This window comes from Ovis canadensis, chromosome 12, assembly GCF_042477335.2.
Source record: "Ovis canadensis isolate MfBH-ARS-UI-01 breed Bighorn chromosome 12, ARS-UI_OviCan_v2, whole genome shotgun sequence".
NCBI lineage: Eukaryota > Metazoa > Chordata > Mammalia > Artiodactyla > Bovidae > Ovis > Ovis canadensis.
In genome coordinates this window covers 46,686,115-46,703,450 of record NC_091256.1, presented here as the reverse complement: position 1 = coordinate 46,703,450, position 17,336 = coordinate 46,686,115, and the positions used below count along the sequence as shown (strand labels likewise).

Here is a 17,336-nt window from a genome sequence, read left to right as displayed (position 1 = left end):
CAAAGCAGAATGTCTGCTATATAATATTCATTCACTAAATGGTTTTTGAATAAGTGAATTCATTTCAAGAGACCAACATTACAGTCACTGTATATTAAATAAAAGATGAACATCTAAACACATAAATCCAGAAGACTGTGTCTATATCTTCCTCTCACCTTTATAATCAAAAGACAATTTGACCCAAGGCTGACGTCTTACTTACCATATTGAAATGGAGTTTCTTAAACTCTGAGAATGAAATAATTTCAGTTTTTCAAAGCATGCACTAGAGTCTCTAGTGGAGAGAATTAAGTAATCAACAAAAAAGTGGAGACCTAGTACACAATGGGCATAATTTGCTAATATGTGGGTATTGATTGACGACCAGTTGAAAAATAACAGCAAAGATTCTCTCATCCTTGATTCCTCTCTTTCTTCTACATGCCCTACCCAATCTGTCAGGAAATATAGTTGTCTCTCCAACTTCAAAATAGAATCTAAACTCTTCTTACTATCCTAAGAGACGCAATCCCCAGCCACCGTTTCTTCTTACTTGGATTAGTGCATTTGTGAACTGCTATATTTGTAAGATATGTATATAGCTCACGATAAAGTGAGGCTGCTCAGTCGTGTACGACTCTTTGAGATCCCATTGACTATAGCCTACCAGGCTCCTCCGTCCATGGCATTTTCCAGGCAAAATACTGGAATGGGTTGCCATTACCTTCACCAAGGGATCTTCCTGACCTGGGGATGAAACCTGGGTCTTCTGCATTGTGGGCAGACATTTTACCCTCTGAGCCACCATGGAAGCCCTCATAGTAACTACAAAGCAAAAACTTCTAGTCTATACACAGAAGATATATGCTTTGACCCCTGGAATGGAACCCAGGTCTCCCGCATTGTAGACAGACGCTTTACCATCTGAGCCACCAGGAAAATGGCATTAGTAAGTTCAAATAAGTCAATCAGAAAGGAGATCAGTCCTGAATATTCACGGGAAGGACTGATGCTGAAGCTGAAGCTCCAGTACTTTGGCTACCTGATGCAAAGAACTGACTCATTGGAAAAGACCCTGATGCTGGGAAAGATTGAAGGCGGGAAGAGAAGGGGATGACAGAGGATGAGATGGCTGGATGGCATCACTGAGTCAATGGACATGAGTTTGAGCAAGCTCTGGGAGTTGGAAGCCTAGCATGCTGCAGTCCATGGGGTCACAAAGAGTCAAACACGCCTCAGCAACTGAACTGAATTGCATGGATCATTAATTACTTTAAATGTAAATGAATTAAATTCTCCAATCAAAAGAGATGAAGTGACTAAATGGATTTAAAAAAATGCACACTGACTACAAGAGATTCATTTCATCTTTATGGATACACATCAACTTAAAGTAAAGGGCTAGAAGATATCCCATGAATGTGGAAACCAAAAGGGAGCAGGTGTTACTGTACTTAGACAAACAACCACTCTTTACCACCTCCATAGTTTAGCCTTTTCCAAAATTCCATATAGTTAAAATCATGTATTATATATACTTTTCATATTGACTTCTTTCACTAGTAATATATTTTTAAGTTCCTTCCATGTCTTCTATAACTTTAATAGCTCATTTCTCATTATTACTGCAGAATACATCATTGTAGGTATATGTGTGTGTGCGTCGTCACTCAGTCATATCCAACTCTTTGCAGCTCTTTGTACTGTAGCCTGCCAGCCTCTGCCCATGAGATTTTCCAGGCAAGACTACTGGAGTAGATTGCCATTTCTCCAATGGATCTTTGCTACTCAGGGATTGAACCCATATCTACTGGCTCTTCTGCATTGTAAGTGGATTCTTTACCCACTGAGTCATTGGGGAATCCCCCTATGGATACACCACAATGTATTTATCCAGCCACCTACTGAAGGACATTTTGGTTGCTCCAAGGTGAATTCCTGTTGCTTCATATCCTTCCATCATTTGATATTGTTCATGTTTTAAGTTTTTGCCATTTTCATAGGTGTATAGTAGTATCTCATTATTTTTCATTTACAATTTCCTGAGTATCTATTTCTGCTTTATTAACTATGCCAAAGCCTTTGACTGTGTGGATCACAATAAACTGTGGAAAATTCTGAGAGAGATGGGAATACCAGACCACCTGACCTGCCTCTTGAGAAATCTGTATGCAGGTCAGGAAACACCAGTTAGAACTGGACATGGAACAACAGACTGGTTCCAAATAGGAAAGGGAGTACGTCAAGGCTGTATATTGTCACTCTGCTTATTTAACTTCTATGCAGAGTACATCATGAGAAATGCTGGACTGGAAGAAACACAAGCTGGAATCAAGATTGCCGGGAGAAATATCAATAATCTCAGATATGCAGAAGTGAAGAGGAACTGAAAAGCCTCGTGATGAAAGTGAAAGAGGAAAGTGAAAAAGTTGGCTTAAAGCTCAACATTCAGAAAACGAAGATCATGGCATCTGGTCCCATCAGTTCATGGGAAATAGATAGGGAAACAGTGGAAACAGTATCAGACTTTATTTTTTGGGGCTCCAAAATCACTGCAGATGGTGACTGCAGCCATGAAATTAAAAGACGCTTACTCCTTGGAAGGAAAGTTATGACCAACCTAGATAGCATATTCAAAAGCAAAGACGTTACTTTGCCAACAAAGGTCTGTCTAGTCAAGGCTATGGTTTTTCCTGTGGTCATGTACGGATGTGAGAGTTGGACTGTGAAGAAAGCTGAGCGCCGAAGAATTGATGCGTTTGAACTGTGGTGTTGGAGAAGACTCTTGAGAGTTCCTTGGACTGCAAGGAGATCCAATCAGTCCATTCTGAAGGAGATCAGCCCTGGGATTTCTTTGGAAGGACTGATACTAAAGCTGAAACTCCAGTACTTTGGCCACCTCATGCGAAGAGTTGACTCATTGGAAAAGACTCTGATGCTGGGAGGGATTAGGGGCAGGAGGAGAAGGGGACGACCGAGGATGAGATGGCTGGATGGCATCACTGACTCGATGGATGTGAATCTGAGTGAACTCCAGGTGTTGGTGATGGACAGGGAGGCCTGGCGTGCTGCAATTCATGGGTCACAAAGAGTCGGACACGACTGAGTGACTGAACTGAACTGAATGAGGTATAATGTTCAGAACCTTCTCCTATGTTTATTTTCCATCTATAGGTCTTCTGTGGTGAGGGATTTGTTAAGACCTTTTACCTGGGTTATTCAATCAAGTTGTCTGCTTTCTTGTCACATTTTAAGAGTTCCCTGTGTGCTTTGGGTAACATTTTTTTTTTAATCAAATGTCTCTTGAAAATATTTTCTCCTAATCTGTGGCATTATCTTTCTTTGACAGTGTCTTTCAAAGAACAGAAATTTTTAATTTTAATAAGCACCAACTTAAATTTTTCTCTTAAGGAGCATATCTTTGCTGTCAGATTTAAAGAAAAAATCATCTCCAAATCCAAGGTAATCAAGATTTTATCATATCTCATCATCTAGATGTTTAATAATTTTGCATTTTACATATCACCTATAATATATTTTGGGTTAATTTTTCATGAAATGTGTAAGGTCTGTGTCTAAAGGGTTTTTTGCATGTGGATGTCCAGTTGGTCTAAAATTATTTGTCAAAAGTATTATCCTTTCTCCATCATACCCCCTCCAGGAAGACTTGTACATTATCATGCTCCTTCCTGAGGCTGGAATATCATAGAAAATCACTATCTGAGACCAGGATCAGTTTATTAAGAAGTCTGTGCTCTTAGCCAAGACAATCAATCTCTCTGCAGCTCAGTTTTCTCACCACTTAAATTGCAGTGACAATTTTAGACTTACTGTATTGTTGTATCAAATATCTATGAAAGAACATAATAGTCTACAAATATTACAATCACAGTAGAAGAATTTCCTAGTGAAGAATTATGTGACATCTTTCTTCAAATCAATGAAGAATCCATCTTCCATTTCTTATTAATAATAGTAATTAATAATTATATATAAATTTAGAAAAAATGGAGAACATTCTCAAGGTTATTATTCCTTTCTCTGTGTTATTTCTATTTCTTGAGCATGCCCATGTTATTAATATTACCTGTTTCATATTGGTTCTCTTTCATCATAGTCTCATCTGCTAGATGAGCTCTTGGAGTACAGAAGTGGTGTTTTACTTATCTAGATATATACTAAGCCTAACACAGTGCCTGTTTTATATCAAGTACCTAAAAATATTTGCTGAATTGAATAAATTTTATTCAAGCCTTAATAAAGTTTACTTTGTGTTATATAGTTTTAGAAATATGAACGGGCAGAATGAAGCAAATAATCTAATATGTTATTCTTCCATTCATCCAACAAATATTAACTGACCCTCCCTCCCAGGTCTATGGGCTTACCAGGTGGCTCAGTGGGTAAAGAACCTGCCTGCAGAGCAAGAGATGCAGGAGACATGGGTTCAGTCCCTGGGTTAGGAAGATCCCCTTTAAGGGGACATGGCAACCCATTCTCAGTATTCTTGCGTGGAGAATCTCATGGACAGAGGAGCCTGGTCGGCTACAGTCCATGGGGTCACAAAGAGTAGGATACGACTGAAGCAACTGAGCCCGCACATCCCAGTTCTATGCTAGGCACTGGGAACCTGGCATAATAACAAACAAAAGCAGCTTTTAGTTTAATTGCAGGATTGTGATGGGTTAGCACAGATGGGCAAGCAAGCAGTTTCAATATAAATTGTAAATTTTAAGATTTTCTATTTCTTCCTGGTTCAGTTTTGGAAAATTGTACTTTTCTAAGAATTTGTCCATTTCTTCCATGTTGTCCATTTTATTGGCATACAACTGCTGATAGTAGTCTCTTATGATCCTTTGTATTTATGTGTTGTCTGTTGTGATCTCTCCATTTTCATTTCTAATTTTATTGATTTGATTTTTCTCTCTTTGCTTCTTGATGAGTCTGGCTAATGGTTTGTCAATTTTATTTATCCTTTCAAAGAACCAGCTTTTGGCTTTGTTGATTTTTGCTATGGTCTCTTTTGTTTCTTTTGCATTTATTTCTGCCCTAATTTTTAAGATTTCTTTCCTTCTACTAACTCTGGGGTTCTCCAACTCTTCCTTTTCTAGTTGCTTTAGTTGTAGAGTTAGGTTGTTTATTTGACTTTTTTCTTGTTTCTTGAGGTATGCCTGTATTGCTATGAACTTTCCTCTTAGCACTGCTTTTATAGTGTCCCACAGGTTTTGGGTTGTTGTGTTTTCATTTTCATTAGTTTCTATGCATATTTTGATTTCTTTTTTGATTTCTTCTGTGATTTGTTGGTTATTCAGAAGTGTGTTGTTCAACCTCCATATGTTGGAATTTTTAATAGTTTTTCTCCTGTAATTGAGATCTAATCTTAATGCATTATGGTCAGAAAAGATGCTTGGAATGATTTCGATTTTCTTGAATTTATCAAGTTTAGATTTATGGCCCAGGATGTGATCTATCCTGGAGAAGGTTCCATGAGCACTTGAAAAAAAGGTGAAATTCGTTGTTTTGGGGTGAAATGTCCTATAGATATCAATTAGGTCTAACTGATCTAATGTATCATTTAAAGTTTGCGTTTCTTTGTTAATTTTCTGTTTAGTTGATCTGTCCATAGGTGTGAGTGGGGTATTAAAGTCTCCCACTATTATTGTGTTATTGTTGATTTCCCCTTTCATACTTGTTAGCATTTGTCTTACATATTGTGGTGCTCCTATATTGGGTGCATATATATTTATAATTGTTATATCTTCTTCTTGGATTGTTCCTTTGATCATTATGTAGTGGCCTTCTTTGTCTCTTTTCACAGCCTTTGTTTTAAAGTCTATTTTATCGGATATGAGTATTGCCACTCCTGCTTTCTTTTGGTCTCTATTCGCGTGGTATATCTTTTTCCAGCCCTTCACTTTCAGTCTGTATGTGTCCCTTGTTTTGAGGTGGGTCTTCTAACACCACACACAAAAATAAACTCAAAATGGATTAAAGATCTAAATGTAAGATCAGAAACTATAAAACTCCTAGAGGAGAACATAGGCAAAACACTCTCTGACATAAATCACAGCAGGATCCTCTATGATCCACCTCCCAGAATTCTGGAAATAAAAGCAAAAATAAACAAATGGGATCTAATTAAAATTAAAAGCTTCTGCACAACAAAGGAAAATATAAGCAAGGTGAAAAGACAGCCTTCTGAATGGGAGAAAATAATAGCAAATGAAGCAACTGACAAACAACTAATCTCAAAAATATACAAGCAACTTATGCAGCTCAATTCCAGAAAAATAAACGACCCAATCAAAAAATGGGCCAAAGAACTAAATAGACATTTCTCCAAAGAAGACATACGGATGGCTAACAAACACATGAAAAGATGCTCAACATCACTCATTATTAGAGAAATGCAAATCAAAACCACAATGAGGTACCACTTCACACCAGTCAGAATGGCTGCGATCCAAAAATCTGCAAGCAATAAATGCTGGAGAGGGTGTGGAGAAAAGGGAACCCTCCTACACTGTTGGTGGGAATGCAAACTAGTACAGCCACTATGGAGAACAGTGTGGAGATTCCTTAAAAAATTGCAAATAGAACTACCTTATGACCCAGCAATCCCACTGCTGGGCATACACACCGAGGAAACCAGAATTGAAAGAGACACATGTACCCCAATGTTCATCGCAGCACTGTTTATAATAGCCAGGACATGGAAACAACCTAGATGTCCATCAGCAGATGAATGGATCAGAAAGCTGTGGTACATATACACAATGGAGTATTACTCAGTGGTTAAAAAGAATTCATTTGAATCAGTTCTGATGAGATGAATGAACCTGGAGCCGATTATACAGAGTGAAGTAAGCCAGAAAGAAAAACACCAATACAGTAGACTAACACATATATATGGAATTTAGGAAGAGGGCAATGACGACCCTGTATGCAAGACAGGAAAAAAGACACAGATGTGTATAACGGACTTTTGGACTCAGAGGGAGAGGGAGAGGGTGGGATGATTTGGGAGAATGGCATTCTAACATGTATACTGTCATGCAAGAATTGAATCGCTGGTCTATGTCTGACGCAGGGTGCAGCATGCTTGGGGCTGGTGCATGGGGATGACCCAAAGAGATGTTGTGGGGAGGGAGGTGGGAGGGGGGTTCATGTTTGGGAACGCATGTAAGAATTAAAGATTTTAAAATTTAAAAAATAAAAAACTAAAAAAAATAAAAATAAAAAAAATAAAAAGCAAAATAAATAAATAAATAAATAAAATAAATTGTAAATTTTAAGTTAAATTTTAGTACAATTCAGCGCAGAAGCACAAAAGAGGAGTCTCAGAACACTAAAAAAATATTTAATATATAGAGACCTCTCCTTCTTAGATTACTTCTTTGAATTGAAGTCCAATCAGCCACAGAGTTATAGTTAGTGGTTCAAAACATCCAGTCAGTTAGTTAAAAGTTATGTGCACTGTTGGGCTGACACCTCTAGCATCACCTAAGACCTTAGATAATGCAATCACGAGATGTGTAAACCTATACTCTTCCACTTGTATTATTAATTCTCTTGAAAACCTCTTGCAGAGTACATCATGCAAACGCCAGGCTGGATGAAGCGCAAGCTGGAATCAAGATTGCCGGGAGAAATATCAATAATCTTAGATATGCAGATGACACCACCTTATGGCAGAAAGTGAAGAAGAACTAAAGCGCCTCTTGATGAAAGTGAAAGAGGAGAGTGAAAAAGTTGGCTTAAAACTCAACATTCAGAAAACTAAGATCATGGCATCTGGTCCCGTCACTTCATGGCAAATAGATGAGGAAACATTGGAAACAGTGGGAGACTTTATTTTTTTAGGCTCCAAGATCACTGCAGATGGTGACTGCAGCCATGAAATTAAAAGATGCTTGCTCCTCAGAAGAAAAGCTATGACCAAACTAGACAGCATATAAAAAAGCAGAGACATTACTTTATCAACAAAGGTCCGCCTAGTTAAAGCTATGGTTTTTCCAGTACTCATGTATGGATGTCAGAGTTGGACTATAAAGAAAGCTAAGTGCCAAAGAATTGATGCTTTTGAACCGTGGTGTTGGAGAAGACTCTTGAGAGTCCTTTGGACTGCAAGGATATCCAACCAGTCCATCCTAAAGGAGATCAGTCCTGAATATTCATTGGAAGGACTGATGCTGAAGCTGAAACTCCAATACTTTGGCCACCTGATGGGAAGAACTGACTCATTGGAAAAGACCCTAATGCTGGGAAAGATTGAAGGCAGGAGGAGAAGGGGACCACAGAGGATGAGATAGTTGGATGGAATCACCAACGCAATAGACATGAGTTTGAGTAGATTCTGGGTGTTGGTGTTGGACAGGGCCTGGCATGCTACAGTCCATAGGGTCACAAAGACTCAGACACAACTGAGTGACTGAACTGAACTGAAATTTTCTAGCACTTGGGAGACATTTGAGAAATTCAAGTACATGTTCAATCAGGAAACATTTCTTTCTTCTTCTGAGGTTTGCTAGGTTTCACCCCTCATAAAACAGGTGGTTTTTTTCTTTATGTTTCCTTTAAGACCAGTTTTGAACATTATTGTAAACAAATAGCAGTGAGAACTGACAGATAATCCACTGTTGGCTAAAAGGCAATGTTTTAATCATTTCCTCTCTGGTGAATAGTTGGATGACTATGACTAGACATGATTTGATTCCTCCCAAATGCCCTCAGTTTGTTACCCTCTGAAAATACTTGGTATTGCTGGTTGTCCCCTTAAGGACTAGAGAACAGTTAATTCCTTCCCTTCCTTTGAAACCATCAAGGATTGATCAGTTTCTTAACTATTTAAAGTTAGATAGAAGTGGATGTATAAACTATCAGCTACTTGAATAATGGAATCATAAACATGAATCAAATGAACAATTTAATGAGAATATGGGAGGGCATGAATCTGAGATGTTTAGTGAGTAGATGAAGTAATGTTCATTAAAACTTTTAAAACTTTAATGCAAATTGTGATCGTATTCAACAAATGTTCCAAGTGACAGTGTTGGGATACTAAAAACTTACTGGCCAAAAGGAAAAAAGCATGGTGTATTGATAACTAGAGTAGTGACAATAGTGAAAATCACAGAAAGGCCGTAAGCTCATTGCCCAATTTGGGAAGAACTGGTTTTTGTTTAAATAAAGTATCTTTTCATTAAAAGTATAATCTTTGCTACTGTGACAAATGAAAGAATTGACAAGCTGTGTCTTTTCCTTTTCTTTCTTTCCTTTATAGATCAAATGAAACACAGAAATATGAGAATGCGCTCAAGATCAAACTTGATGAAGCTTCTTTTTGAGTAGTGATTCCTCATAATGGGGAACCAGTAGCAGTTGGATAGTTTTTCCATTTAATCCATAAAAATAGCACTCCATTATGGAGACAGGTTTAAATAGAGTTAAAACTGTCATTGTTACAGTTGCCACCTATGACTCATGTGTAGAGAATCATTTCATGATAGAGCCTAAAAATGATGAATATAGCTTTCATCTCTGATAAACACTGACCATAATCTCTCCCATTATGGATGCTATCAACAGGAAGTACAATTATAACAGAAAAGGGACACAAATGATGTATTACCTTCCCTGATATGTAATGAATGCACTTTGGGAATATTCTTAATAATAAATATTTATTAATTAGAGCATCTGTATGAATATGAAGGACATAAAAAAATAAAAATCTAAGAAAATAGACTCATGCAGCACTTTTATAAAAGATGACTATAATGTAATAAGTCCATGAGCTGTAAAGGGAAATGAGGTGGCTGGCTAGGGAGGGGACAAGGTGCTGGAAGGTCACTACCCAGTCAGGGTCACGGCTGTTTTGGGGGATTGCTGGGCTTCTGTAGGCTTGCTCTGGCTCACATTTCTCCTGGTGGACTTGTCTATTGTTCGGACGGCTTTTTTCACCCATTCAACATGGGGATCAGCACAGACTTTAAGGCCACGTCTGGTAATGAATCTGCAATGCAAGGAAAAGATAGGCAAAATTAGTCATATCTTCAAAGCCTTGGGACCAAAAGTTAAGATCAGATTTTATAAAAGAGATCTTGTGCAGAAACGACTGGACAAATCAGTATTCCAGATAGATTTGGAATGAAAATTAGATTCCATTAGATCTTCAGTGAAAATCTTTCTTCTGCAATCTATTTTTTCCATGAAGAAAAAACATCTCCAGATAATACCCAGATTCCTTGTTCAGAATTCTGTGCAAGTTCCTTTTCTCATCATTGCTACCAAATGATGCAATTAAACTAGACATCTGAAGCCATCTAGGTTATTGGAGAAGGCAATGGCACCCCACTCCAGTACTCTTGCCTGGAAAATCCCATGGATGGAGGAGCCTGGTGGGCTGCAGTCCATGAGGTCACTAAGAGTCGGACATGACTGAGCGACTTCACTTTGACTTTTCACTTTCATGCGTTGGAGAAGGAAATGGCAACCCACTCCAGTGTTCTTGCCTGGAGAATCCCAGGGACGGGGAAGCCTGGTGGGCTGCCGTCTATGGGGTCGCACAGAGTCGGACACGACTGAAGTGATTTAGCAGCAGCAGCAGCAGCAGGTTATTTACTACGTGTCATCTTCTTTTTGAAATCTAAACACATTCATCTTATTTTCTGGGCAAAGAGTGGATTCTTCATCATATTTTTGGTGGTAAAGTTGTAATTATATTTTGGGAAGTGTTGCTATTTTAAAAATGAAATACTGGAAAGAGAATGGTACCATGTAGGCTAATTGTTGACACTATTCCTTGAGATGTGGCAACTGATAAAATATGGCATTCTACTCCAGAACACCAAAAAGGAAGAGAAAGGCAGGGGTGTGGGTGGATGGGAAGGGAGGCATCCCACACCAGTGTGGCTCTGTGCTCAAATCCTGATCTGACCCAAACATCTCTAAACCTAACCCTCCAGAATGAGCATATTATTCATCTGGTTCCCAGTCCGATTATTCTGTTAAGATAAATCACAAAGGAGGGTGACAGTCTTCACTTGGTTGCCAATTTTTTTGTCATCATCATTGTTTGGGGCTACACAAAGACTTGGTTAATATGGAAAAACAAAAGGACTGTTGGCTAAGTTGAGGTCTTCCTCCTTGTTAACTTATTTTTCCCGAGGAGGGTGGCATTTCTGTATACTGTGTTCCATCAAGCCCAGCTTTGGGGAGAGAAACTCACATCACTGCTTTCATAGAGCCCTCCTTGATGGTGTAGGTCTTGATGTTTTTAACTGGCAGTCGCTGTGTAGTCAGGCTCACACAGATGCTCTTTTCTAGAACTTCACTCCCCACACCTATACAGAAAACCAAGTAAACAAAAATAAAATGTAATTTCTAATAATATAAATGTTAGAGTGTCATCAATCAAATAACAAAGAGTGACCTGATAAAGAGTAGTTTGGGACAGTCAATATTAAACATGGGAGAGGTAGCTCATTTTTGACTGAATCACTAAAGGTGTTATTTTAAATGTTAAAATGTGAAAGTTATAAAGGAAGTAGTTCATAAAGTTCTTATCCCCAATAGAAGGGCTAAAAGGAGATTAAATTTTTCAGTTTTGAGAACATCTTACATTGGAGAAAGGAAAGTAACATGGGAGGGTTAATAATGTTACAGATTTGCTAAAATCTAATGAAGGTTTCTGTGTGCCTATTTTCTCCTAAGATGAAGAGACTGGTATTTGCTCTTCAGGGAAGCAAATATTCTAACAGAATATTTCTCTGAGAAAGATTAAGCCAAAAAGTATCTAAAAAAATAGTTGATAATGATCAAATCTGAGCTTTCTGATGTAGTGTTGCTGAAATCAGAAGATTTTTATAATCATGACACTGAGCAGGTGTTCACTAACATTGCTCTTCATCTCCTCTTTCCATCACTCAATATCACATTCTTTACCCTCTATATTTACCAATTTATTTTTAATGCTAAATGTTTTCTGAACCCAGTGAAAGGGAAATACTCAAATGACTGCAGTCCTCATCAGTCTTCATTCCCCTATTCATTCATGGTTTCCATCATACAGCAGCCTATTTTTCCAGGAAAATGTCAGCTGGCCATGGTTTAGACAACACTTGGCATAAACTTTTCCATTTCAACAATATTTTTTTATTCAGGGCCCAATTTCAAGGGGTTCCAAACAGTGCCATCTCTATTTATGGGCACCCTGACAGATACATGATCTATTCTAGTCTAAGTAAGAAGGCTGCAGATTAAGAGGTTGAAAGGCAAGTTAACTGAGTTATTTATAATCAAAGGATATTCCCTCTTGTCAGAGACATAAGGAAAAATACACTCCTACCAGCTGGGAAAAAAAAATGATCTTTTAATAAGTATGTGTAAAATGTTCAGGAAACTCTCAGTGTAACTAAATCTCATCTGGATATGTCTTATAAGTTTAATTGATTGTATAAAAGTCATTGATATTTGTTAGTACTTATGGTCTTTTATAAACTCAAGAAATTTATCACAAGTGGGAACAACATTCATAGCAATAATAATATTCTCTCCTACACACTTAAAAGGTAAAAATTGATTTCCTAGATATGAGGTCATGAGCTTCCAGTCAATTCTGTTTTAATACAAAACATTGATTTGCTTCAGAACATATACCCTCTAGCTCACTCCCCCATCATGAATGCTTTACATTTTTAAGCATTTTTTTTGAGATATGGGGCAGTTATTTTTATTGAACAAACACATTATTTAAACCCTGGTATATCTATTTCTATTTTTTGAACTTTTTATTTTGTATTGGGGTATAACAAATTAACGTTATGATAATTTTAGGTGAACAGCAAAGGGGTAAATGTTTTTTAATTTATCAATACTAGATAGTCAAAAGCTTCAAAAGTATATACAATTGTTTTCATTATGCTGCACCTAACATTAATAAACAAATTAGTATTTGCCTGGAAATCTGATAAATGATCATAAGATGTATTTCATGTTAATTGTAGGTAAGCAAATTAGTTATTACATTTATCTTAAAGATAATTCAACCTAGGCCCAGAGAGGTTAAGAAATTTACCCCAGATTACTTAGTTGTGAAAAATAGGAGCCCAGACTGTAATGAAGTTCTATCTTCAAAATCTACAAAGTCCTCTAGTGTCAAATTATACCCATTTTGCTCACAGAAAGACTGAGGCTTAGCTTGGAGAAAGTAATTTACTCCATTCAAAACCTGAGTCAATATCAAAATGCCTGGCCACTGCCTGTACACCTAGATGTTCCTTATCTCATAAATAACCTTTGACTCACCTTCCACAGTGTATGCAGCGAGACTGCAGATCACCAGGCAGGTCAGGATGAGAAGTTTCATGGCTGAGGTCCTGTTGAGCTGTGCAGCAAGAGGCTGAGGACCTTGGCTCCTCTGAGTCTCTTTTATTGCCCCCAGTGGTCAGCCTACTTCCTGTGCTGAGAGGGGGACTTTCAAGGTGGGTGTGGAATCACGGAAAGTCTTTGCAATACTGGTGCTTTCTTAGTTTGAAAAAAAGTTCCTTTGTCCCCACTCACGCTAACCCCACATCTTGTAGCCTTTTCTCCTCCTCCTGTGGTTAAAGTGTTAGTGAAACCTTATGTGTGTACAAAAGAAACGTAGCTGTCTCCTCTCCTGCCACCAGTCTAAATTCAAACCTCCCACTGCACACATGTCCCAAGGCCATGTCAGTGTGATGCCCAGCCGGGACAGGGTGCAAAGGAAAGGGGCGGGGTGGTCCCCGTGGTCCCGTTCCCCCACCAGCTCATGCAGCATTCGCTGTGGCACGAGGCTTCCACCACTGGATAATATGCCTGGGGTACCACCCTTGGGGAGAAGGAAATGGCAGCCCACTCCTGTATTCTTGCCTGGAGAATCCCATGGACAGAGGAGCCTGGCAGGCTATATACAGTCCATGGGGTTGCAAGAGCTGGACACGACTTGGTACTAAATCACCACCACCATCCTTGGTGACTCCTTGGGGAGCCAGAGTAAGACTGCTGCTTTGAGCTTCTCATTCCTCTGTCTTCTTTTTCTTCTCTTTTCTTTCCTGTGTTGCCATTCAACTGATCCCCTTTATCACTCCACTCTTCCCACATGCCAAGAAACAATTAAATAAGAGTGTTTGTAGCCTTGTTTATATTCACAGGTTTTCTTTATTGTAGTTTACTATATATACCTTTTAAAAAAGATTTTGAAAATTTGTCCTGACAAACTTTATTTTTAAAAAAAGTAAAACAAAATTATAATATTGCCATTCAGATTGTTTTTATCTTTAATGTTTTTCAATGAGTCTCTATTGGTATACATATGTTTGGATAATTGTGGCAATTACAAATACTGATATTTTCATGGCAATGTAAATATCCTCCCATGTTTCTTCATCGTCTTCAGATTTCTACTGTGTAAATTCATACAAAAGGACTTCCCTGGTGGTTGAGTGGTAAAGAACCTGCCTGCCAAGCAAGAGATATGGGTTAGATCCCTGGGTCAGGAAGATTCCCTGAGGAAAGGAATGGCAATCCACTTCAGCATTCTTGCCTAGGAAATCCCATGAACAGAGGAGTCTGGCCAGCTATAGTCCATGGAGTCACAAAAAAGTTGAACACGACTTAGAGACTTAACAACAACAACAAACACACATGCACACACATTAAATTATTCCCTTATAACTTATTGTCATGTAGACTATATCTATAAGGTAAATTTTCATTAATATACACTGAATAAATTCCTTTTAATAACCAGGAGTAGGATTACCAGGCAAAATCCCATGATCATCTTTATAACTCTTGCAACATATTGACATGGTCTTCCCAAAATGTCATTTCAATTTCCAATGCTTCTAGCAGCATTTGACTGTATCAGTTTCAATGTAATCTTTCTGATTTGTTGAAAGCACTCGATTTGTTGTTTGGGGGTTTTGTCTTGTTTTGTTTAATAGGTATCTATAAAATGCATATGTTAATTATGTGTGACGCTTAAAGGTTTTGTCATTACTATTCAGGGATATGAAAATAACATTCTTATGAAATATATGTATAGCTAAAAGCTTTTGCCATTGCTATTAGTGAAATGAAAACAAATTCCTATATTTCTATAAAATTTTAAGTTAAATTTTAAGATATTTTTCATCAATGGTATTTAATTTTCCAGTCAAACTTTACTCAGAATTTCAAATAACTTTTTAGTTATTGCCACCTGGCTACCATCAGTCCTTAAATTCTGAACACATCTTGCTACTCAAAATGCTTCTCTTCTTATTACTCTGTGACACTGAATAGGGTTTTATCTTCTAGTCAGTTTTCAAATACAGATACTGAGATTGTCTTAGACTCATTTCTAGCCACCCATATGTTTTTCTCAACCAAGCTGTACTAAGTATGCCTTCTAAGTAGCTCCTGTATGTGTTCTCTCTCTCTGCACTGTTCAAGGTAGGACCTCACCTTTCCTTGTTAGGACCACTGCAGTAGACCAACTGATTCCCCAGGTTTGGGTCTCCTCCCTTTCCAATCTGTTCTCAGTATAACCTGAATAATCATTCTAAAGCTTTGATCTAATCAAGTTGTCTTCCTGCTGAGGACTTTGCTAATTCCTACTGCCTACAGGATTTATTTCAAATCTCATATTATCATATATAAAAGTGTTGAAGATTTAACACTGCTTTTCCTTTAAAAGCTTCTGCACAACAAAGGAAACTATAAGTAAGGTGAAAAGACAGCTTTCTGAATGGGAGAAAACAATAGCAAATGAAGCAACTAACAAACAACTAATCTCAAAAATATACAAGCAACTTATGCAACTCAATTCCAGAAAAATAAACGACCCAATTAAAAAATGGGCCAAAGAACTAAATAGGCATTTCTCCAAAGAAGACATACGGATGGCTAACAAACACATGAAAAGATGCTCAACATCACTCATTATCAGAGAAATGCAAATCAAAACCACAATGAGGTACCATTTCACACCAGTCAGAATGGCTGTGATACAAAAGTCTACAAGCCATAAATGCTGGAGAGGGTGTGGAGAAAAGGGAACTCTCCTACACTGTTGGTGGGAATGCAAACTAGTACAGCCACTATGGAGAACAGTGTGGAGAATCCTTAAAAAATTACAAATAGAGCTGCCTTATCACCCAGCAATCCCACTGCTGGGCATACACACTGAGGAAACCAGAATTGAAAGAGACACGTGTACCCCAATGTTCATTGCAGCACTGTTTCTAATAGCCAGGACATGGAAACAACCTAGATGTCCATCAGCAGATGAATGGATAAGAAAGCTGTGGTACATATACACAATGGAGTATTACTCAGCAGTTAAAAAGAATTCATTTGAATCAGTTCTGATGAGATGGATGAAACTGGAGCCAATTATACAGAGTGAAGTAAGCCAGAAAGAAAAACACCAATACAGTATACTGACACATATATACGGAATTTAGAAAGATGATAATGATGACCCTGTATGCAAGACAGCAAAAGAGACACAGGTGTATAGAAAGGACTTTTGGACTCTGAGGGAGAGGGAGAGGGTGGGATGATTTGGGAGAATGGCATTGAAACATGTATACTATCATGTAAGAAACGAAGTGCCAGTCTATGTTCGATACAGGATACAGGATGCTTGGGGCTGGTACATGGGGATGATCCAGAGAGATGATATGGGGTGGGAGGTGGGAGGGGGATTCAGGATTGGGAGCTTGTATACACCCGTGGTGGATTCATGTCAATGTATGACAAAAGCAATACAGTATTGTAAAGTAAAATAAAGTAAAAAAAAAAAAAAAAAAAAAGACTCATCTTTCACCACTCATCCTTTTGCTCCTAAACCTCTAGACTTAACAAATGTCTGTTTGATCAACCAAATGGGCCATCCTCTTTTCTGCTCCCTACTTATTGTTTCCTTCATCTGGAATACCCATTTCATATCCCTATATAATTATGTGTAAATTCCTCCTCTTCCCACAAGTTTTCCTGAATTCTCTATATACATTTATCTGTGTCTCCTTCTATGCTCTCTTGGAACTTCCTAGCCACTAATTTCATTTTATTCTCCACTCAGTTTCATTTCTATATCTCCTACCAGATGGCAGGCTCCTTGAAAGCAGGCAATTTGCCTCAGGTCTGTCTACTAGTGGAATGTCTGCTATATAGTGGTCGTTCACCAAATGGTCTGTGAATAAATGAGCTCTTTTCAAAAGACCAGAATTAAAATGATTTAACATTAAGTAAAAACATTGTGCCTAAACATTGTGCCAGAATATTGTGCCTATATCTTCCTCTCGTGTTTATAATAATACAGAAAATTTGACCCATGACTGAAT

The 17,336-nt window shown here is 38.0% G+C and overlaps 1 protein-coding gene across 1 annotated transcript; it reads right to left on the bottom strand.

Moving 5' to 3' along the window:
• Window positions 1-8,891: 8,891 nt before the first annotated feature.
• On the bottom strand, window positions 8,892-13,584 carry LOC138415881 (lymphotactin-like). The gene is made up of 3 exons (XM_069544413.1): window positions 13,291-13,584; window positions 11,213-11,327; window positions 8,892-9,997 (listed from the first exon to the last, which is right to left on the bottom strand). The coding sequence occupies exons 1-3, from the start codon at window positions 13,349-13,351 to the stop codon at window positions 9,835-9,837; spliced, it is 339 nt and encodes a 112-aa protein (XP_069400514.1). The 5' UTR covers window positions 13,352-13,584; the 3' UTR covers window positions 8,892-9,834.
• Window positions 13,585-17,336: the final 3,752 nt, after the last annotated feature.